The sequence below is a fragment of the Palaemon carinicauda genome, chromosome 39, assembly GCF_036898095.1.
Source record: "Palaemon carinicauda isolate YSFRI2023 chromosome 39, ASM3689809v2, whole genome shotgun sequence".
In the NCBI taxonomy this organism is placed as follows: domain Eukaryota; kingdom Metazoa; phylum Arthropoda; class Malacostraca; order Decapoda; family Palaemonidae; genus Palaemon; species Palaemon carinicauda.
In genome coordinates this window covers 42,390,951-42,414,065 of record NC_090763.1, presented here as the reverse complement: position 1 = coordinate 42,414,065, position 23,115 = coordinate 42,390,951, and the positions used below count along the sequence as shown (strand labels likewise).

Sequence of the window (23,115 nt, the reverse complement as noted above, 5' to 3'; positions counted from 1 at the left end):
AAGTCCCTTGTTTGGCAAAAGCACAAAGGGTTGCAAACATGTTCAATTTGGAAGATTCTATGTAGCACAATCATAAAGGTGAGGACAAAACAAAAAGAGGTGAACGCATGGAAGGTGTCTCCATTTTAGTTGTTAAGACAATTTATTGCAGAATTGTATCCAAGTACAGCAATACCTTGAGGTACAAGTTTAATCCATTCCGGGACCTAGCTCGTATTTCAATTTCCTCGTATCTCAGATGAATTTTCCCATATAAAATAACTGAAAACAAATTAATCTGTTCCCACCCTCTGAAAAAAACCCTAAAAACAGTATATTACAGAAGACAAACATATTTTTAATTGTTGTAATCAGCATCCTACGCTAACTGGTCATGAAATGTAACATTATTATGGAGTTTTACCTTCGAGGAAGACAGTAGTGGCTAACGGCAGTGTGTGTGGAGGGGGAGGAGGAGGGAGGACGGGGAGGACTTGATGTCAACACGTTTGGTACGCAACACTTTTGCAACACTCCGTAACATAATCTTAACTTTAAATTCAACTTGAATGAAATTCAACTTTAAAGTTAACTTGAGTGAAATTAGCTTACTGTACACACACTTAAAAATAAAATGTTAATCTTACGTTACACTAAACGTAACTCTACATTTTGTCTTCATTTTCATTGTTTTACTTTTCTTCATTTTGTCTTCATTTTCATTGTTTTACTTTTCTTCTTCTTCCGGCTTGGCTTTCACCTCCAGTTTTTGACGGCCTTTTTAAAAGGAACCTATTTAGGGATGTTTGCTTTTGTCTCCCCTTCAATATGTTGCAAAAATGACATGCAAGTGTCGTCACACAAGGCTAACGTACGACCACTCGCCAACTTGTCCGGGTGCCTCTTTTCCATAAAATTAGAAAACAAACTCCTGCCACTTCGCTAACATGTCTTTGATTTCTGCCGTAGAAAGGCAGCCCGCGTCTTCCACCCCCTCCTCGCTACTGAGCTCCTGCAACACCTCCGAATGTTGCATCTCCTGGAGCTCGATCAATTTCTGTATCGTGAGCTCTTCCTGATGCTCCTCGACAAGGTCATTCACGTCTTCCTCATCTACCTCCAGCCTCATGGACTTTCCAAGACACACGATTTCATCCATCACAACAGGTTCGGGGTCATCAGGGTCTGTCGTATCGAACCCTTCAAAGTCCCTCTCAGCGACGGAAGCTGGCCACAATTTCTTTCACGCTGAATTGAGAGTTCATCTTGTGACACCCTGCATGCATCGTCTATAATTTTCAAACAATGGACGATGTTGAAATGTTCTTTCCTAAATTCCCGAAGGGTGAGATTGGTGTTGTGTGTGATATCGAAGCATTTCTTGAAAAAATGCTTTGTGTACAGTTTTTTGAAGTTGGAAATAACTTGTTGGACCATGGGTTGGAGGAGTGGCGTGGTGTTGGGTGGGAGATGAAGGACCTTGATGAACCTGAATTCATCAAGAATGTCTTCTTCGAGACCAGGAGGGTGACTAGGGCCATTGTTGAGGACCAGGAGACATTTCAATGGCAGGTTTTTCTCAGCCAAATATTTTTAGACTGCTGGACCAAAGCACAGATTAACCCATTCTGTCAAGAAATGCCAGGTAACCCAAGCCTTGGCATTAGCGCGCCACATCACTTACAGTTTCTCTTTCAAGAGCCTTTGGCTCTTGAAAGCACGTGGGTTTTCAGAGTGGTACGCCACCTATGGCCTGACCTTACAGTCACTGCTGGCATTGGCACACAAGGCTAGAGTTAACCGGTCCTTCATTGGTTTATGGCCCGGTAGTCTCTTCTCCTCTGCCGTGATGAAAGTCTTCCTGGGCATCTTCTTCCAGAAAAGGCCAGTTATATCGCAGTTGAAGACTTGTTGGGGGATGGAGCCATGTTGGGCGATAACCAAGGCAAAGGTTGAGACGAAGTCTACCACGGCTTTTGCGTCGGAACTTGCTGCTTTCCCATCCCTCACAACCGAGTGTATCCCAGTCCTTTTCTTGAAATTACCCAGCCAGCCACGACTGGATTTGAAGGTTTCCGCTGGCGTTGAAGTCTCCCCTTTCTAGGCTGCTTGCTTCCCTTTCAAATCCTCACAGGTTTGACTGGCCTTCTCGCATATGATCGTCTCGGTCACGCTATCTCCCGCCAACTGTTTCTCCTTTATCCAGATCAAAAGGAACCTCTCCATCTCGTCGTGAATATCACTACGCAGCTTGGAGAGGATAGTTACTCCTTTGGAAGGCTTGGTGTTCTTTAATGCATCCTTCTGCTTGAGGATGGTACATATAGTCGATGTACTCCTCTCGTAATGGCACGCCAGCTCAGTCACTCTTGCGCTACTCTCATGTTCTGCGATTATTTCATGCTTCATCTCCATTGTCATCATACTCTTTTTCTTCTCACAACCCTTGTTTGCACTCGCTTGCTGTGGACCCATTGTTTATTTATTCACTTAATTTTGCACTGATTCTCGCAAAAACACACGTTAAAAAAGCAAACAATGTGGCCGATGCTCGGAGATAACTTTACCTGACGGAGATCCGACAGGAAAGACCGAGTGATGCTGTCCTGGCGGCCGCATAGGGAACTACTCTACCTCGTATCTCAAATTTTTCCTCGTATCAGAATAAAAATCTGCTCGGAACTCTCCTCGTATCTCAATTTTCTCGTTTGTTGGGTCGCTCCTATCTCAAGGTATTACTGTATTCTAAATCAAATTTATTTACCGTTATACAGTACTGTACAGTATACTTTACCCAGCAGTACATTACGGTACTAATTTACAAACAAATATTACTGTACAGTACTGTAGTTTACACTATGATATCCGAAATGGATCACATCAATTCTGATGTGATCCATTTTTGATGTCCTAGTTTTAAACGTAATTTACAGTAGGCTATTTTATTGTTTGTTTTACACAAGATTTAAAACAAAAGTATGTAAATGTTTTATTAAAGCACAATTTGCTAATTAAATAATTTTATTTCTCTAGAATGCAATAATGCTTTCGAAACGAAATTGAATATTCGAGAGAGAGAGAGAGAGAGAGAGAGAGAGAGAGAGAGAGAGAGAGAGAGAGAGAGAGAGAGAGAGATCAGCTATTGAAAAGTAATCAAATGCACAATTTCTGGGCTCGAACCTGTGCCGCCCAGTGAATAAGCTCCATTTAAGCACTTATTCTTAGGTAATTTACTGCTAAATATACCAGAGAAAAAATGTAAAGGAGTGCTAGGTTAACTAGCTCGCTCACCTATTGGTGTCGGTATAAAATTGGGCGTATATACCAGAGGTCCCGCACTATTTAGATTAATCCACGACAGAGAACCCCAATAGAGGAGAGCCGTTCAACCTCACTCGGTACTACTACAATGCATCCGCTCAGAACCCAACTCCGTTTAGCACGACTTGTGCAGTAACCCGCATTTTTCAAGTGCTCTCGATTTTTGGATATTTTCTAGTGAATTATGGCTTCTTCGTCGGTTTCCCAGGAGACACCGTCCAAGTTAAGTACCAAGCTGGGTTTTACTGTGTTTTGAGCAACCTAGATCGTTTAATATTTATATTATAGGAGTTTATTCTCTTCGTTCATACCGATCTTGCTTGATTTCACTACAGTTGGTACTCCTGTTTTTGAGAGCTTTTAATTTTCACTTGCGGTGTTACTATGTGTTTTATTTTTATTATCAAATATTATTTGTTATTGTGAATATTCATTATTTAGCGTTTAGAATCCTCGTGGTTCAATTTTTGGGCCGATATCATTTACGTATCGCTATGGCTGCCGACCGTGCTAAGGCGGCAATGTTATTTTAGCCATCAGGTGTGTCTTTTGCGATTTAATTATTTATGTTGCATGCCTTGCCCAAAAATTTTCTATGTGTTTATTCATATATTTAACGCTTTTATTATTATTATAATGAATATTTGTGCCATTACTCCGTTTGATCTGTCTGTTGGGGATCGTCAGTTGGTAGCCCTGCTGCCTCGTATCACGTGATCCTCCCCCACGCTCCCCCTCTAGCTAGGTGGGAGGCTAGGCTTCTCCCCCCTCCACTAAGGGACCGTTGCCTTCCCTCCTTTTAGAGGGGGTAGTTAAGTGTTTATGGACTTTGTCCTCCGGGTGGCCCGGCGGTTTAGTCTCTGTCTAGTCTGGTTGGCCACCGGTCTACAGAGTTGGATCCCGGTGTACCCTATTTTATATTCACTTTTCATTCTGGCTTATGTTATACGAAACCCTCCGGGTTCGATTGGCAGTTCTTAGTTACAGTTCCGCCCCCCTATTATTTTATAACATTTCCTATGATGATTATATATGACAGATCACTACCCCGGAGTCCCTAAAGGAATTGGTATTGAATATACCTTTATTTCCCGGCCCGGGGTCTACCCCACCCCGGGAAATCAGACACTATGTGTCTTAATTCCTTGTTTTTGCATCCTTTTTTATGCTCCCGGCTTGACCGGAATGGATGGCTATACTTTAGTTTCAAGTTAGACTTATGTTTAGGCCCGGGACCCCCGGTCCCGCCCCTATGTAAGCATATTATAGTTAAGCTCTAACCTTGCGTTAGACCTATGTTAGGCCCGGGTCCTCCGGACCCGCCCCTAAAAAAAAAAAATTATTTTATTTTTTACAGTCTAATCTTGTGTTAGACCTATGTTAGGCCCTACTTAAAAGAATAGTACAGTTAAACTCTATTCTTGTGTTAGACCTATGTTAGGCCACTTATAGAATAGTACAGTTAGGCTCTAATCTTGTGTTAGACCTATGTTAGGCCCGGGTCCTCCAGACCCGCCCCTAATTAAGAGAATTACAGTTTCTCATATACTATTCTTTTTACAGATGGTGCATTGTCTGACGCCGGCCTGTGCAGCTGTTCTGCACCAGCCTTGTGGCCACTCCGTCTGCCGATCTCACGCCCCTTGTGGGGTTCAACTGGAAGACGTTGTGGTATGGCACCCGGATAACTGTGTGATTTGCTTCGACCTCATCACTACCCTTGGTTCTGACTCGGTGAGTCCCGTTGGCTATATTGCCTTCTTATTTTATTTACTATTAGTAAGATATCTATGGTCTTGAAGGACCATTGGGAGTTTCCCTTTTATAATTCCCACTATTATTTCAGGCATCCCCGGAGCAAAAGTCTGCGGCTCGGGCCACACTGAAGGTGTGGGTTGGTGGTTTTGCCCGGAATGTAAAGTCTAAGCGGCCGTACGTCCTATCTGAGGACTACTGCACCATGGTTTACCCCAACGCCAAGTCTTCAGCTGCTGTGGCTAGGCATGTGGCAGCTCCCATCATTGCCCACATTGATGCCACTATAACGGGTCTCATCGACCCAGAGCAAGATCCATCGGACGCCCCCGGAGGTCTGGAGGACAATGTTGCCTCCATGAACCTGGACGTCGAACCAATGTTGCTAGACGAGCCGGATACAGGTAGGGTGGTAAGTGAGGCAGGTGTGTCCGGCGCTGAGATTCCTATCCTCAGCCCCGCTCTTTCTTCTTCTTCTGATCGCTCTTCCTTTCTTGGATTTTCTGGGGACCGTGATTCGTCTCAACGTTCATACCCGGTTCCCCCTAAGGATAAGTCTACTTCAAGGACCTTACCCAAAGCTCGCAAGCCTCACAAGACTTCTCATGGCTCTAAACATGGTACGAACCCGTCTTCAAAGACCTCTGGTTCCTCCTCTAAGTCTCACGACCCGGGAGTTCCTTCCGCCCCTCCTGCTGCTAGCCCGGGCCTTTCCGAATCAGCTATGCTTCGCATCGTGTCGGAGATGCAGGAAAAGTTGGTTTCGGAGATGCAGTCGAGGATGGACACGATGTTCTCTAACTTCGGTCAGAGAATTGGGGCTTTAGAGCAAGGAGCTCCGGAGAGAGTCCAAAGCTCTCTCATACCGGATGCCTCTAAGCTCCCGCCGTTTGCCAAGAACAACCCCTGGCGGATGGCTCTTCATTCCCCGTTCTCAGACGGAATGTTGACTCTGGAGGGCCTTGGCACTCGCCCTCTAGAGGACTTTGAATTCTTTCCTCCGGGTCTGGCATTTCCATTTCATGGTTATGCCAGACTTACCGAGGAAGCTTTAGTCCGATTAGACAAGGTCCCCAAAGAGACGGTCATCTTCCCGAAGGAGCAAGCCCAATCTGTTTGGGCCAGATTTTTGAATGACATCGGCTGCACTAACACCATGCTGACGCCTCATAAAAGCTCCTTTACGATGTTCTTAATGGACAAGAACACCTTGACTCCATGCGTCAATAAGGTGGCAGAGCTTGCCTTTCAATATGCTCTGGAGGAGAAGCCCTTGCCTCCCATCCGAGAGGTGGATCCAATCTCCCTCCTTCTTCCCTCAGGTATTGAGTGTTGGGACAACGTCCATACCACCTTTACCTCCGGCAAGCTTGCAGCAGACTGTGCCTCAGTCTTGTTTAGTGAGAAGCTTCCCCGTCTCCCGGAATCTCTCATTAAACAGGAATATGATTCCCGCCTACGTGTGGGCCGTACTCTAAACCTGGCCACATCCACGGAGTCGATAGCCTTGACTTACGATACGGAGAGTATTTTTAAGTCTCTCAACAAGGCTACGCTACAGTCGTTATATTATGACTTATATGACTTTGCTACTGCTAAACGCAGATGTCGCAAGCATGTTCTAGCTGAGGCGACGATTAGGCATGAACCTAATAAACTCATCCGGTCCTCCTGTTGGGGTTCAAATCTCTTCCCCGAGGATCTCGTAGAGGAAGTCTTGGCGGAGGCCACTAGGGTTAATCAGAGCCTTAAAGCCCGTTGGGGTTTGACCCCTAAACGCAAGTATGACCCCGCAAATTATCAAGCCCGGGGTAGGAAGAAGCTTAGACCATATACCTCCACCCAGTTCAGGCAACAACAGAGTGCTTCATCCAACTTCCGGCTGCCTCTTCCTCCATCTTCTGTTGCCCCTGCACAGCCTTCCACCTCTCGGGCTCCTTCGGATGACTATGTCACCGTTCTGCTACCTAAGAGCCAGCTTTCTGGTGCCTCCGCCACTTCCCCTGCCTTTAACCAGTCCTACGAGGCTCATAGCTCTTCCCAGAGTTATGGTAGAGGTAGAGGCTACCACCGTGGCTCTAACCAGAACAAAGGCAGGGGAAGAGCCTTTCGCAGAGGAAAGAACTTCCGAGGCGGACGTGGAGGCAACTCCTCAAACCAATACTGAGGTGCAGCAGGTAGGGGGGAGGCTCTATGCCTTCCGCAACAAATGGAGGTTCAGTCCCTGGGCGTTCAGTATCATCTCCAAGGGACTAGGGTGGAGTTGGATTCAAGGACCTCCTCCTCCGAACAAATTTCGTCAACATTCCACTCCGGACCTGGTCGAATTTGTCCAGGAACTTTTACAAAAGAATGCCATACAAGAAACGAAACATCTGAAGTTTCAAGGTCGGCTGTTCAGTGTCCCGAAGAAGGATTCAGACAAGAGAAGAGTGATTCTAGATCTATCCCTTCTCAACTTGTCCATTCAATGCGACAAGTTTCGAATGCTTACCGTCTCGCAGGTGCGGACCTTACTTCCCCGTGGGGCCGTCACCACCTCTATCGATCTTACAGACGCCTACTATCACGTCCCGATAGCGAGACACTTCCGTCCGTACCTAGGCTTTCGCTTAGGGGACAAAAGTTACTCCTTCAAGGTGATGCCTTTCGGGCTCAACATTGCCCCAAGGATCTTCACAAAGCTAGCAGAAGTCGCTGTTCAGGAACTCAGGAATCAAGGGATTCAAGTAGTAGCCTATCTGGACGACTGGCTCATTTGGTCAGACACCTCCCAAAATTGCCTAAAAGCCACTCACAAAGTCATCCATTATCTTCAATCTCTAGGCTTCCAGATCAACTTCAAGAAGTCCCGTCTTCTTCCAAAATCGAAGTTCCAATGGCTCGGCCTGCAATGGGATCTTATATCTCATACTCTGTGTCTTCCCAGACCCAAGAGGTTAGAGATTGCAAGAAACACCAAACGCTTTCTCAAAGACAAAGTAAGTTCCAGACGGCTTCAAGAGAAGATTCTGGGGTCCCTTCAGTTTGCCTCAGTGACGGATCTTCTTCTGAAGGCAAAATTGAAAGATATCAATCGTGTCTGGCGTTCGAGGGCGAACCGGAAGCTCCGGGACAGGAAAGTCCGCCTTCCTCCCATTCTACGGGAAAGACTTCTTCCTTGGACAAGAGCAAACAGTCTGTCAAAGTCAGTTCCCCTTCGATTTCCGCCCCCGGAATTAATCATTCACACAGACGCATCCCTATCAGGTTGGGGCGGCTATTCTCAGCTCAAGAAAGTTCAAGGTCTTTGGACTCCCTTGTTCCGCCATTTTCACATCAATGTGCTAGAGGCCATGGCAGTTCTTCTAACCCTGAAACGTCTCGCTCTTCCCAAGAAACAACACCTTCGTCTGGTCCTCGACAGCGAAGTGGTGGTCCGCTGCCTCAACAGAGGCGGGTCAAAGTCAGGGCCTCTGAACCATGTTCTAGTAGCCATATTCTCCCTAGCAGCCTCGAACCGTTGGCATCTTTCAGCTGTCCACCTGGCGGGAGTCCGGAATGTAGTGGCAGACGCCCTGTCCCGGACCTCCCCTCTAGAATCGGAATGGTCACTCGATCTAAAGTCATTTCGGTGGATTCTCTCTCAGGTTCCCGGTCTCCAAGTGGACCTCTTCGCCACGGAATCCAACCACAAATTGAGAGTATATGTGGCTCCCAATCTAGACCCTCAGGCTTACGCCACAGACGCCATGTCACAGAATTGGGACAACTGGGAAAAGATTTATCTCTTTCCCCCGGTGAATCTTTTGCTGAAAGTTCTAGACAAACTGAGATCCTTCAAGGGACAAGTAGCCTTGGTCGCACCCAACTGGCCCAAGAGCAACTGGTATCCTCTCCTGCGGGAGTTGAGACTATACCCTCACCCGATACCCAATCCGGTTCTGTCTCAGATAGTACAAACACGCGTTGTGTACGCTTTCTCAAACATTCAGAGCGCCCTAACTTTATGGACTTTATGAAGTTTGCGGCTATGCATGGTGCCAATATTGATCCTCAAAACACCTTGTTCCTAGAATCAGATAAACGGGATTCCACCATCCGTCAGTATGACTCTGCAGTTAAAAAGTTGGCAAAATTTTTAATAGACTCAGACGTGAACTGTATGAACTTGAACCTTACAGTCACTTTCTTTAGATCTTTATTAGAATCAGGTCTGGCAGCCAATACTATCACCACTATTAAATCGGCTCTGAAAAAGATCTTCCTAGTGGGTTTTAACATAGACTTAACCGACTCTTTGTTAGCTTCAATTCCGAAAGCTTGTGCCAGACTGAAACCGGTTACTCGTCCTACCCCGGTGACCTGGTTCCTTAATGACGTACTCAAATTGGCTTCTGATACCATTAACAGTTCTTGTGATTACATGCCCCTTCTCAGGAAAACACTTTTCCTAGTGAGCTTGGCTTCCGGGGCAAGAATTTCTGAATTGGCAGCCTTGTCGAGAGACCCGGGTCATATTGACTTTCTGCCTTCAGGAGAGGTCCTTCTTTCTCCTAACAAATTCTTTTTGGCTAAGAATGAAGACCCTCAAAACAGATGGACCTCCTGGAAAATTGTTCCCCTCACGCAAGATCCGTCGCTGTGCCCTGTCACTACTCTTAGGTCTTATCTATCCCGGACCTCCTCTAACTCCTCGGGGCCTCTATTCGTTAGAGAACAAGGCGGTACCATTACTATTAAAGGGATCAGGCAACAAATTTTGTATTTTATTAAACAAGCTAACCCTGACTCTTTTCCTCTTGCACATGATATCAGGGCGGTTGCCACCTCGGTGAACTTCTTTCACCACATGAATTTTACAGACCTTTCCAGGTATACAGGGTGGAAATCACCGTCAGTGTTCAAGAAACACTACCTTAAACATTTGGAAGCCCTAAAATTTTCTACAGTAGCCGCAGGGAGCGTAGTTACTCCCGAGTAACTCACAGGTTAATGCCTTGACTCTTTATCTCTCCCTCTTACCTGCCTCATTTATACCCTATTGTATTCGTTGGTCTCGCACCTGAATACTGTTATTATATTTGTAAATTTTATGCTCCTGAGTATCTGTATATATTATCACTCACGGCATTATTATACCTACCTTATTGGATTTATGTTCATATTTAAGATACCCTTATAATTGTTTTTTGGTACTCATCTCTGATTAAAGCATCCTGTATTTCTCTTACGCTTATGTTTTTTCCTTTATTTTGCAAGTTTGGTGACATTTTTCTCTTGTATAGATTCACTGGGCGGCACAGGTTCGAGCCCAGAAAAGGGATTTTGACGTAGGAAAAATCTATTTCTGGGCGAGGGACCTGTGCCGCCCAGTGAACCCTCCCAGCTCCTCTCCCTTGGAGTCCCCAAACTTTGGGTGCTAAGGAGTTGGGTTCTGAGCGGATGCATTGTAGTAGTACCGAGTGAGGTTGAACGGCTCTCCTCTATTGGGGTTCTCTGTCGTGGATTAATCTAAATAGTGCGGGACCTCTGGTATATACGCCCAATTTTATACCGACACCAATAGGTGAGCGAGCTAGTTAACCTAGCACTCCTTTACATTTTTTCTCTGGTATATTTAGCAGTAAATTACCTAAGAATAAGTGCTTAAATGGAGCTTATTCACTGGGCGGCACAGGTCCCTCGCCCAGAAATAGATTTTTCCTACGTCAAAATCCCTTTTTTGTGTGTTTATTTAACAGAAACAATTATTATTGAGATATTTAATTTTTTAGTTTATAAAGTAATCTGTATTTCTGGTCAAGAGTATAGATAACATACTGCGCAAGAGACAACACATAAGAAGTTACGTCATACTTCAAGATTAGTGGCGAAGACTACGAGTCTGAACGAAAACACACCGAACACTTATAGTAAGTACAGATAAGCTGCACTGTAGTAATATTACTGTACATATATTATAGTAATATGCACTACAGTATCAGTGAGTATAGGTTACAGTACAGTATTTACTGTGTTAATCATCAGCTCTGGCACCCGCGCGTGACAAGGGGCAGTGACTTTTTAGGTTAGGAGTTTGCCCACCCTAGTGCAGTATTTATTCGCAAAAATTCACTTCGCGCCTGTGTCTGTAAACTTACTACACTATTGCGAAGAACGGGGTCTGACTGTACTTTTTCACAGTCCCTCTACCATCTGGCTATAGAGATAATCAGATTGACGGAAGACAACTCAATAACCCTCTCAGCCGGCTTCATTCCAGGCAAGAGAAACATCTTGGCTGAAAAACTGACCAAAAGGACTCAAATAATTGACTCTTGAGTGGTCTTGGAATCAACAGATAGCCAACAGAGTCTTGACTTTGTCGGGTTTGCCAACAATAGACCTATTCGCGACATCTCTCAACCGGAAACTTCCAGTGCACTGCTCCCTAATACCAGATCCCCAGGCATTCTGGCAAGACGCCTTTCAACATCCATGGGGGCAATCAAGCTGCTTATGCATCCCCCCCCCCTATTATTATTATTATTATTACTATCCAAGCTACAACCCTAATTGGAAAAGCAAGATGCTATAAGCCCAGGGGCTCCAATAGGGAAAAATAGCCCAGTGAGGAAAGGAAATAAGGAAATAAATAACTGAAGAGAACAAATTAACAATAAATCATTCTAAAAAAAGTAATGTCAAAAGAAATATATCATATATAAACTATTAACGTCAACAACAAAAATGTCATATATAAACTATAAAAAGACTCATGTCCGTCTGGTCAACAAAAAAGCATTTGCTCCAACTTTGAACTTTTGAAATTCTACTGATTCAACAACCCGATTAGGAAGATCATTCCACAACTTGGTAACAGCTGGAATAAAACTTCTAGAGTACTGCGTAGTATTGAGTCTTATGATGGAGAAGGCCTGGCTATTAGAATTAACTGCCTGCCTAGTATTACGAACAGGATAGAATTGTCCAGGGAGATCTGAATGTAAAGGATGGTCAGAGTTATGAAAAATCTTATGCAACATGCATAATGAACTAATTGATCGACGGTGCCAGAGATTAATATCTAGATCAGGAATAAGAAATTTAATAGACCGTAAGTTTCTGTCCAACAAATTAAGATGAGAATCAGCAGCTGAAGACCAGACAGGAGAACAATACTCAAAACAAGGTAGAATAAAAGAATTAAAACACTTCTTCAGAATAGATTGATCACCGAATATCTTAAAAGACTTTCTCAATAAGCCAATTTTTTGTGCAATTGAAGAAGACACAGACCTTATATGTTTCTCAAAAGTAAATTTGCTGTAAGGAGGCTTCTGAACAAAGTATGGATGTTGCAAGACCTATCTATAACTAATAACTCTGATGTGACACCATGCAGAATGGTTCCCAGACCTTTTATATCTGATCACAGAGGCACCAAGGGAGCTCCGTCCACTTCCCGGTCTACTCAAACAACTACAAGTTCAGATATTGCCCAGAGCAGTAGCTTCACTATGTTTTCACGCATGGAGGTTATCCAGTAACTCCTCGTGGCACAAGGAAAGTGGGAGACGTCTCTTTGTCTTCTCCGCATTGGTCACACACGGTTGACAAAAGTTTCTTCTGAAGGGCCAACACCAACTGTATTGCGATGACTGTTTGGTTCCTTTAACAGTGAGGCATTTGTGGATCGAATGCCCCAATTATAACTTAAGAAATAGATATCTGTTTGAGGCTCGAGGTGAGGATGGCAGGTTCATCCTGGCCAAGATCCTTGGACATGATGTGTCGTACAATGCTAGTGGTATTTTTAAATTGATATCAGAAGCAGGTCTTCTTAATGATATTTAACTTTTATAACATATTTACTTATAGTGGCATTTTTAAATTTATATCAGAAGCAGGTCTTCTTAATGCTATTTAACTTTTATAACATGTTTTCTTCTCTGGTTTTAATTGAATATTGTTTTAATCTTTATTTGTAATAAACGATATCGGCGTCAATGACCTTCGATGTCAGGATGCCAGAGAACTTCAAATCAATCAACAAGGTTTCTTGCAATCAGTTGTGAGAAGGATAGCTAGATACTTCTGAGAGTTATCTATCATTGTTTACCAAGCAAAGTGGTCTATCTTCTGTGGTTGGTATCATGGAAGAGGCCTCCCTCCTCTCAGTGACACTAATTCAACAATAGCGGAGTGTTTGTTATACCTTGGGGAGAAAAAACTCTGTTCAGTGTCAGCAGTGAAAGGCTATCACTCTGCCTTAAACCTCACCTTTAAACTAAACATAGTTGACATTTCCTCCTCGATGGAATTCTCTCCTCATACATAGTTTCGAGTTAACCTGCCCTCAGTCAGAAGTCAGATCACCTTCGTGGAATGTACAGTAGTACAAGTACTTACAATCCCTGATAGGACTGCCTTACGAACCTCTTAGTCAGTCCTCAAATCGGGACCTGACTCTAAAGACATCTCTTCACTTAGAGCTGGCCTCTGCTAAGAGACTCGGTAAGCTACCCGGTCTGTCCATGACATCGCCCATTCATGGGAATGGGGCAAGTGACACTCAATTTTGTCCCAGAGTTTTTTTGGTAAGACTCAAAATCCAGCTATAGCGGATCCTAGATTCGGGCCCCTCTGGGTTGAGAGTCCCCGTACTGTAACCAATGACCCAGATAGTGTTATTATGGACTGAGGAAATACAGAAGTTCCTCATCCTACAAACTTATAGGTTTCAAGAAGCTATTTGCAAATCAAATTTTGTTATGGCCTAACCTGACTCCCAATGCCTACGATTTCCAGCTACAAGTCAACAAATACAGTAGTCCTGTTTCATATGAATCAACTCAGCTTATTACAAATGTCATTTTGCTTACCGTATAAAATCTTATAATATTGTTTTATTACAGTATTCATCTCATTTCAATATACAAAATTTTGATACAATATGGGAGATTTATTATTTCAGTTGGATTTGTGTTTGCATCTCTAAATGTTTGTAAGTTGCCTTCTACCTTGAAAAGAACTGTTCAAGCTTGATCACAGATCATTAGAATTTTAGCCAGCGCAGGTAGAATCAAGAGAAGAGTTATAAGGAACCTCTTCCTAGATCAGGAAGGTGATCGAACGAGCCCTCCAAGCGGACTCGTCTCCTCTTGACCGTAGGCCTGGCGTTAAAAAGAACCTGACACAGGTCTTACTGGCAGGCGTGTAGAAATGTCAAACTATGCTCACCGACCACTACCTGCAGGACGTAACCCACAGGAGCCTTGACACATTCCCCATAGGTCCTGTGGTGGCTGCACGAAACATGATCAATAACACCTCAGCTCCTTCATAGGACAAGTTAAAGTCGATTGAGGGCAGATGTTACCAGGTTGTAAGTCTAGTGGGAATGTATATATGACTGGACTTTTGACTTATTGTTCCCTCTCTTGGGGCTTGAGCAAGCCGAGGAAGTATGCAAGCTAACCTCCTCTTACTGTAGGTGGGTATCATTGTCCCTTGACCTAATATATGCTTGTTTATTTGTTATGTCCATGTTCCTGCAAGGTAGGAGTTGGGTAAAGTCCAGGTAAGAGGAGCATAGCTCCAAGTACAGTCTTACCTAGCCGAGTCACATTGCTTAGTTTCACAGCTTCGCACAATTACCCAGGTCGCTATCTCTCATAGGGAGTTAGCTAGGTGAAATGTGTGCTCTTCCCACAAGAGTCACACCCTGGGTCAGGGACCAGCCAGTTGATTTTGGACTTCCGCCCTCCTAAACGTGAGTCTCCATAGTAAAGAGCTAAAAGGTTAGTATTTGGTATAGGAACAAATGCCAAATTTAGAAGTAATTTGTATTACTCTTGACTATACAAACCTGAAGCGCTACACATGCTGGCCCGCTGTCACATACCCCAGGTAAGTTTTGCCTGCAATGCAAAGGGGCTTGTGTTGGCTATTGCATATGTGAGCTGGGTGGTTGGTCTACCCCACACTACCCCCCCCCTCCCCCTGCCAACTAGTGGAGGGTAGTAGCACCTCGCTAAAAGTTTTATGGCTAGTTTTAGCTGTCGCTGAATTATATCTCCACAATAAAGAGCTTCAAGTTTGCATGGTTAGGAAAAATACAAATTATTTCCAAATTTGTCATATTTCTTTATATTATTACGTCTTTCCCCTTGTTCATTTAGTATTAAATTTTCTCTGTCTGGGTTTGCCATTTATTGTGTAAGACTAGCAAACTTAAGGTTGCTATCATTAAGCTTAGCCTATGTATATTGATGGTGAGTCGCAGATAAATTATGTAGGTGTATAGTCAAGTGTGTTAGATTTTCTATCTCATTCCTTCACTATCCCACCTCCATCAGTGTAGGATTCACCCATATTAATGTCATGACAAGTTCATAGAAATGAATGGAGTTTTGATAATATAAAATTTAATTTTATACTCGCCTGATGTTCATATCATCTAACCTCCAATGACTACTGGTGTCAACAGGTTATTAAATATGCTTCAACTTTGAGACCAAGAAGTTATGCCATATAAACTCGTACTCCAATAGAGGGGCAAGACTATCACAGTGAAAGAAAATTAAAAACTTGGATTTTTAGGGTAGAAGACAATATTTAACAAGTTTAAGAAGGAAACCATTTGAACGCCGGGTGATTATAGAAATATGAAGTTTTATTTTTAGAATTCTGTTTTTGAGAAGTATTCAAAATATACTGTATATAGTATATTCTGAAATAGCCCTGTGTACTTCTTCAATTGTTTGTAAGCATGTGACTGGCTGTCTTCTATGCTCATTCCCAGTCTACCACATGATCTCAGTTGGAAAGGTTGTGTGGCAACTACTTGTCGATTATTCTTTTTCACTTATTTTAGTATATATTTTGAAGAGGTAGGGAACCCAGATATTTTTCTGGTTTTTTAATGTTCCAGTCCCAGCAGTTTTAAGTTCTGATATGCTATGTATGGCTTAATTTTTGCCTGTAGATTATCTATCTATCTACAAAGGCATATCCCCCAATTTTGGGGGGTAACCAACATAAAAAAAAGAACTACCCTGACGAGGGATTCAGCCGAGCTTGGTTGGTACTGCTAGGATGCCACAGCCCTCCCTCCCCTGTTATCCACCACAAATGAAGCTTCATATGCTGAATCCCCTACTGCCACTACCTCAGTGGTCACCAAAGCGACAAGAGGAAGCAGTAGGGCCTATCAGAACTGCATCACATCACTCTTCTAGCATGCTCTTTTGCTCCTCACATCAATCCTCCTGTCACGTAGAGTTTTCTTCACTCCATCCATCCACTCAAGCCTTGGCCTTCCTCTTGTCCATCAAATCTTACATTCATCATCTTCTTCAGCAGATGGTCATTTTTTTTTCTCTCTACAAGGCCAAACCGCCTCAAAACATTCATATCCACTATAGCTGCTAATTCATTTCTTACACTCGTTCTCACCCCTCACTATTTCATCTCGAACACATCCAATTTCTGTGTGTCTGTCACTTTCATTCTCCACAACTCTGATCCATACATCAGATGGTACAATCTTTCTCATACAAATCTCTTTACATTCATTCCTAACCCTCTATTCAGTACCGGTTTCTTCACTGCCCCCAACACTTTATATCCTTCATTCACTCTGATGTACATCTGCTTCCACTGAACCATTTGCAGCAACAACTGACTCTAAGTACCTAAACTGAATAACTTCCTCAACTAACTCTCCATTCATCATGATATTCAATTTAGCACAACCCTCCCTTCTCGGGCATTTCATAACATTACTCTTACCTACATTAACTCTTTACTTCCTTCTCTCACACACCCTTCCTAACTCCCTTCTTTCATACACCCTTCCAAACTCTGTCAATAAGTGACCCAGCTTCTCCTCCGAGTCTGCAACCAATACAGTATCATCCATAAACAACTGATTCACCTCCCTCACATGATCTCTCTCATATATCAGTTTCAATCCTAGACCAAGCGCTCGAGCATTCACCTCGCTTACAACTTCATCAACAAACAAATAGAACAACCATGTCTCAGTTTTACTCTCACTGGAAATCACTCATTCACTTCATTTCCTATCACATACTTTATTGCATATGTATAAACTCTTCACAGCTTGCAACAAACTTCCACCAATTCCAAATAACCGCATCACATTTCACATTCTTCCCTATCAACTCTTATCATAAGCTTTCTCCAGATCTATAACTGCAATGTACACCTCCTTACCTTTAGCTAAATATTTCTTGCATATCTGCCTAACTAAAAATCTGATCCATACATCTCCTACCTCTTCTAAAACCACTCTGCACTTATAATATTGCATCCTCTGTTTTATCCTTAATCCTTTTAATTAACACTCTACCGTACACTTTTCTAACCACACTCAACAAACTAATACCCCTAGAATTACAGCACTCTTGCACATCTCCCTTATCTTTGTAAAGCGGAACATTGCACGTATGCACCCAGCCCACTGGTACCATTGATAACATAAAACTTATATTAAACAATCTCACCAACCATTCAAGTACAGTTACACCCCCTTGCTTTATCATCTCGGCCTTCACATCATCCATATCAGATGTTTTTCCTGCTCTCGTTTCATCTAGTGCTTTCTTCACTTCCTCTCTTGTAATCTGTTTCATTCTCATCTCTCATACTGGGACCTCAACACCTTCAACAGCAATTATATCTGCCTCCCTATATTCAGCCCACCTTTTCCTTTCCTCCTCATTTTTCAAAAACCTTCCATTTTCACTGTTCACTGTTTTCATTTCATGAGCCACCCTTTCTTACTCTCTTCACCTCTTTCCAATACTTCTTATTGTCTTCGTGTGAACAACCCAATCCCTGACCTCACCTCCAGTCAGCTGTCCTCTTTGCTTCAGTTACCTTAAGTTTTACTTTTACATTTTTTTCTCTGTATCTTTCATACTTCTTTACATTATTGCTCTGCTGCCATTTTTCAAATACCTTCTTTTGCTCATCCTCTTTCATCTTAACTTCTCCTTTCCACCATTCACTACCCTTCCTCATGCTGGCTCCAACAATCCTTTTGCCACACTCATCACTTGCAAGCCCAACAAAATTTTCTTTTATCTTCCGCTCCTCCTCTAGATCACCAATTTCTTTCATTTTCACTCTGTCATATGCCACTTCCAACCCTTCTTAATATTCACTTTTTACTTTTGTTTTTTACCTCAGTTTTACATTTCCCCATTCTATTTCCCCACTCTTGCTACAACTAATTTGCCTTCAACCAGAAATTTATCAGACATGCCATTAGCCATATACGTAAACACATGCACATCTTTCAATCTTCCAAACATCCTTCTCGTTATCGACACATAATCCATTTATGCTCTCTCTACCACTCTTACCCATGTATGCTTGTTATTATCTTTATTTTTTAGAAAAAACTACAGCTTATCACTAGTTCTTGTTCAACACATATCTAGCAGTCTCTCACCACTCTCATTTTCACCTAATATGCCATACTTCCAATGACACCTTCCTCTCCTGCACCCACTCTGGCATTTAAGTCATCCAGCACAACTACATAATTCCTTATAATCTGTTCTACACTCCTAGTTAATTCATTCAGCCCTTTTTCACTTTTCTTACAATCCGGCCCATATGCACTAACAAAACCCTAACATCCCGTACCCAACGTAACCCTTACCCACATTAACCTAGATGGTAGCTCCTTCCATTCCACTACATTACCTGTTATCCAATCACTCAGCAATAAAGCCACACTCTCTCTTGCTCTTCCCCTTTCAAGCCCTGACTCGTCACTTCATCAAACATCACTTCACCCTTCCCTTTGATTTTTGTCTCACTCAAGGCCAATGCAGCCCTCTTTCTATTCCAAAACATACTTCCAATCTCACATCTTTTTCTCTCTATTGTACTACATCCATGCACATTCACACCCCCTAAAACTAGAGTCCCCTCGTCCGATCCCTTATAATCATCTCTTATGAGACAGCGATACGTTGGTGCTATACATTATGTGAATATTCTCTCTCCTCTCTCTCTCTCTCTCTCTCTCTCTCTCTCTCTCTCTCAAAAAAAAAGAAAGAAAAAAAAAAACGAAAAACAGTACATCTTAAAAAGTATGCGTGTAATATTACTGTAATAGCATAACCGTATATTAGTGTAATGTTTATCATACAGTACACAGATGAAAAATGAATCCTCTGAAACATATAAATGTACAGAATTGAATGGGTAAAATTTATTGTCAAGGAGCTATCTTTATATTAATATTATTGCTATAGTTATTTCAATTTTTAAACTTGCTGTTGTGAGTGATTTATGATAAAAAAGGCTCATCACCTTGTGATTCAGGGAGGAAATTAAATATTGATTATGATAATAAACTTAGAGAAGTCATGATGGTTGTTTACTACACAAAATTTAAGTTGAATTTATGTGGGAAACTAGTAGTTTAATCAGGAATTTCAATGTTTTTTCTCATTTTTTCCTTATATTCCACAATCAGCATTATTATCAGTTTTCTAAACATTTTCAGGAAAAATGTCTCCTAGCTGCAAAACGTCCACTTGAAGAAACTGCCATCTATCATGAGAATATCATGCCTATTGAGAGTAACTCTCATAGTGCTAGTACCTCTTCTCAGCTATTTCAGATTGCTGATGGATTTAAGCCACAAAAGGTATCTACACCAACTGTTACCCCATCTCATTCAAATCTTAGAGGTAGACCAAAAGGATCCAAAACTAGAAAAAGATTAAGTTTAGAACATTTAACATCAAAATCTAAGTCATTGAATTTGGAACAAACTATGAAATGCGGAGAAGATGAGACTAATGATGCTTCAATTACTGTTTTAGACGAATCCAACTCTGGTACAACATGCAAGAGAAAAAAGTTGCGCTCACACGATAGCCACAAGTATGTACAAAAGACACTGATCTCTTATTTTGTGAAGCCATTAGATGATGAAGTCAAGAGTGATCAATCATTATAGTGTTAAATCATAAGTTTAGCCAGTGTACAATTAATGTTGTTATAATAAGTCCTATTTTTTTATTATGATACTGCTGATGGTATTAATTTATAAAGAAGGGTTGTTGAGTGTTTTATAGGAAACAAGCCATTTGATTATTTTTTCAGATGTTGCATCTTGAAATATTATTTTGAGTGAAATGAAGAGGGAATTTACATCAAATAATAGTTTGATTTGCCTGTGCAAGCTTAAGTTAGATATTTGCTTTTAATCTTTATTATTGCATTATTTTTTATTATAAACTGAATAAAAGGTTTGTTTAATTTTTATGCTAAACTTTGTCAAAAGGCTTAATTTGAAATCCAAAGTATGTTAAAAGCCTCCTTGTGCCATGGTGACTTGTTTATTCATCAGTAACTATAGTAGAGTTTAGATGACTGCACTTTATGGGGAGTGGGGTTTTTCCCACTATCCAGCAGTTGAAAGCAAGAGGTATAACGGTAAATGATTTTGGTTTCATTTATATGCAAAGTAGAATTTTGGGGAAAATTCAATTGCTAAAGTAGAGTCAAATTTGGCCTTAATGTTTTGAGGTCTAATTACAATAACTTCTTCATCAATGGAACGTGAAATTGGTCAAAGGAGCTTTGAGTCACGTGTAGTAGGTTCTCTGGTTACAACAGAGGTCTGCCCATTCCTGCAATGTGTATTAACTAGTCTCGATGTAATTGGGAACACTCCTAAATACAGTTCTTTACATGAATACCGAAGTTACTCGCCTATGCTAATGCAATAGGGAAAGCCATTGTTTATGACACTAACATAACTTAGATAGAAAAATCACCAGGAATACATAACAGAATTAAAAAATACACAACAGAATTAAAATTATACTGTAAAATTCCTTTATAAGAGCCATGTTGTATCTAAAAAATATAATACTGTATGTCGAAACCATTGTTACCCGAGAACTTAACGTTACTTGTATTCACAATGACTTTGATTTAATAGATGTCAACGCTGGATGTATCAATTTGTTTAAAACTCTCTCAAAGATTGTGTTCAGAGTTAAAGATGTAACATTTTATTGAAACTTATAAGCAATTTCATGTTGGATTTTCATATACTGGAAGGGTCTGGTAACGATTAGTTTGTGTTAGTAGCATACAAGAACAATAACAAAAGTTACTATATTGTGGGAACCGTTATATGAGAAGAACCTTCAAGCCAGCCCTATGAGAGATACATTTATTTAGATATTGGTCTGTTTCAATCGGCTATTGTTAATGGTAATAGATATGATGTATGCAATGTTGTCGATTTTGCCTGTCTTTTTCTTTTGGTCGCAAGAATTAAGTTACAGTAATGTTGCTAGTCAGGTGGTTTTAGGCAACATTTAAAGGTTTATATTATTCATGCACTGCATAACATCATTTTGGACTATGACTTTCTGCATATTTATTGGCAATTGCAAAGGTTTATACAAAAAAAATTCCAGTTTACTAGTAATGTCAAAGCCCTTTTAGCATAATCTCATCATGCAGCTCACTTGTTGTGTTAAAGTGATTTTAGCTGCTGTATGAAAGTGCACTGCATACAGTTATGTAAAGGACAAAATATTCAGTTGTAATAATATGCATTCATGTTGCTGATTTATGTACTGTACAGTATTTATTATACTGCACTATACAGTAAAACCCTCTAATTTAGCCCTCATTAAACTTATTTTCTTGAATCTTACTTTGGCCTCATTAATCTAAATTTTGGCTTAATCTGGTTAAAAAATTGGGTTTTCTGTTTATCATTAAGAAATTTAGAAAAAGAAGTGTTAGTTTTAGTATGAAAATGAGATTCCATATCTTTACATTCAACAACATTAATACATTTTGTGTATAAAAATCATAAGTATACTTTTAATTTCTTGCATATCTCTACTGAGCTTCTTGTCATTATTATCAGCTTCATTACTGTAGTGGTTTTGGCTCTGCTTCTGGAGATGTCCCAGAGTATTAGTTTCTGTGATATTGTCTAATTTATACTGTAGGTATCAGTATTGGGGAAAATTGGGAGATATGCCATGGTATCGGTATTGGTGGTATTGACATTGGTTTTTTATTGAGTATTGGTATCGGCCGAAATTTGGTATTCGTGCATCTCTGTCTACTAAATTGCTTGACATGATACTTTTTTTTATATTATTATTATTATTATTATTACTAAATTGCCCTTTCCTGTACATTGGCTGTCAGTCGCCTCCACCTCTCCATGTGTCTAGCTATTTGTATCACTTATTTTTCTGATAAATTTATAAAACTTGATAAATGTAAAGTTCTTTTTACTTTAGGCTAAAAATTTTGTACAGTCAGTGTGGGGCCTTGATGTTCTTTTTTATTTGCAGACATAAGTTTCTTGTAAGTAATATTTTAGGTATTCGTGGGATTCAGTCATAACGTGACAAGCAAATACAATAGGGTATTCATAATTATATATGGGTGAATGTACCTTGATTGATAAGACAAAGATATTGATGCTCAAAGCTTGAAAATTGATAATATAATAGTATCAATAACTATCTGGGTCTCTTCAAGAGAGCTCTTCAATTGCCCGTTACATAACATCTGTATAAAACCGGGCCTTGCCAGAAAAGACAAAGCTAATGGTATTCACAGTTATGTAAGACCAAATGTAGGATGCCATTTACGATTTTATGAGAGAGTGAGTCGGTTGAGGACACCGATCTGTTTCTTCAAGCTCCTGTGTAATAATTGCTTCATATCTTTTCTGTAAAGGTGCTGTCCTGTATTTACTGTTATAAAAGTGGGAATGCTTTCCTGTATTTGGTGTTTTGTAAAACAATCCATACATAATGGCTTTTGTCTTTTCTGTTAAGGTTAAGATACACATTTTCTTTGTTTTGAGGTAAGGAAACAGGGGTTCTTGGAGAGTAATCAATAAAGACAGCACACATCCATGTATTTTCAAGATTCACTGGTAAGCTAAACTGTAGGGTCCTTGTTCTAATTTAGAGAAGGCCAAACCCTAAAAAAAAAAATTTCCCACACAAATACATATCATTCACTCTTTACTATAGATTTTTACCTCTAATT

The 23,115-nt window shown here is 41.1% G+C and overlaps 1 protein-coding gene across 3 annotated transcripts in view; it reads left to right on the top strand.

The window, feature by feature from the left end:
• LOC137631147 (pineapple eye protein-like) overlaps window positions 1-22,977 on the top strand; it is a 350,280-nt gene extending 327,303 nt beyond the window's left edge. For 2 of the 3 annotated variants that reach the window (XM_068362845.1, XM_068362844.1), the window contains one exon: window positions 19,571-22,977. In XM_068362845.1, the coding sequence (XP_068218946.1) occupies window positions 19,571-20,029 (459 nt within the window). In that variant the 3' untranslated portion in view covers window positions 20,030-22,977. The remainder of the gene's footprint in view (window positions 1-19,570) is intronic. The other variant, XM_068362846.1, reaches the window with a different exon arrangement.
• Window positions 22,978-23,115: the final 138 nt, after the last annotated feature.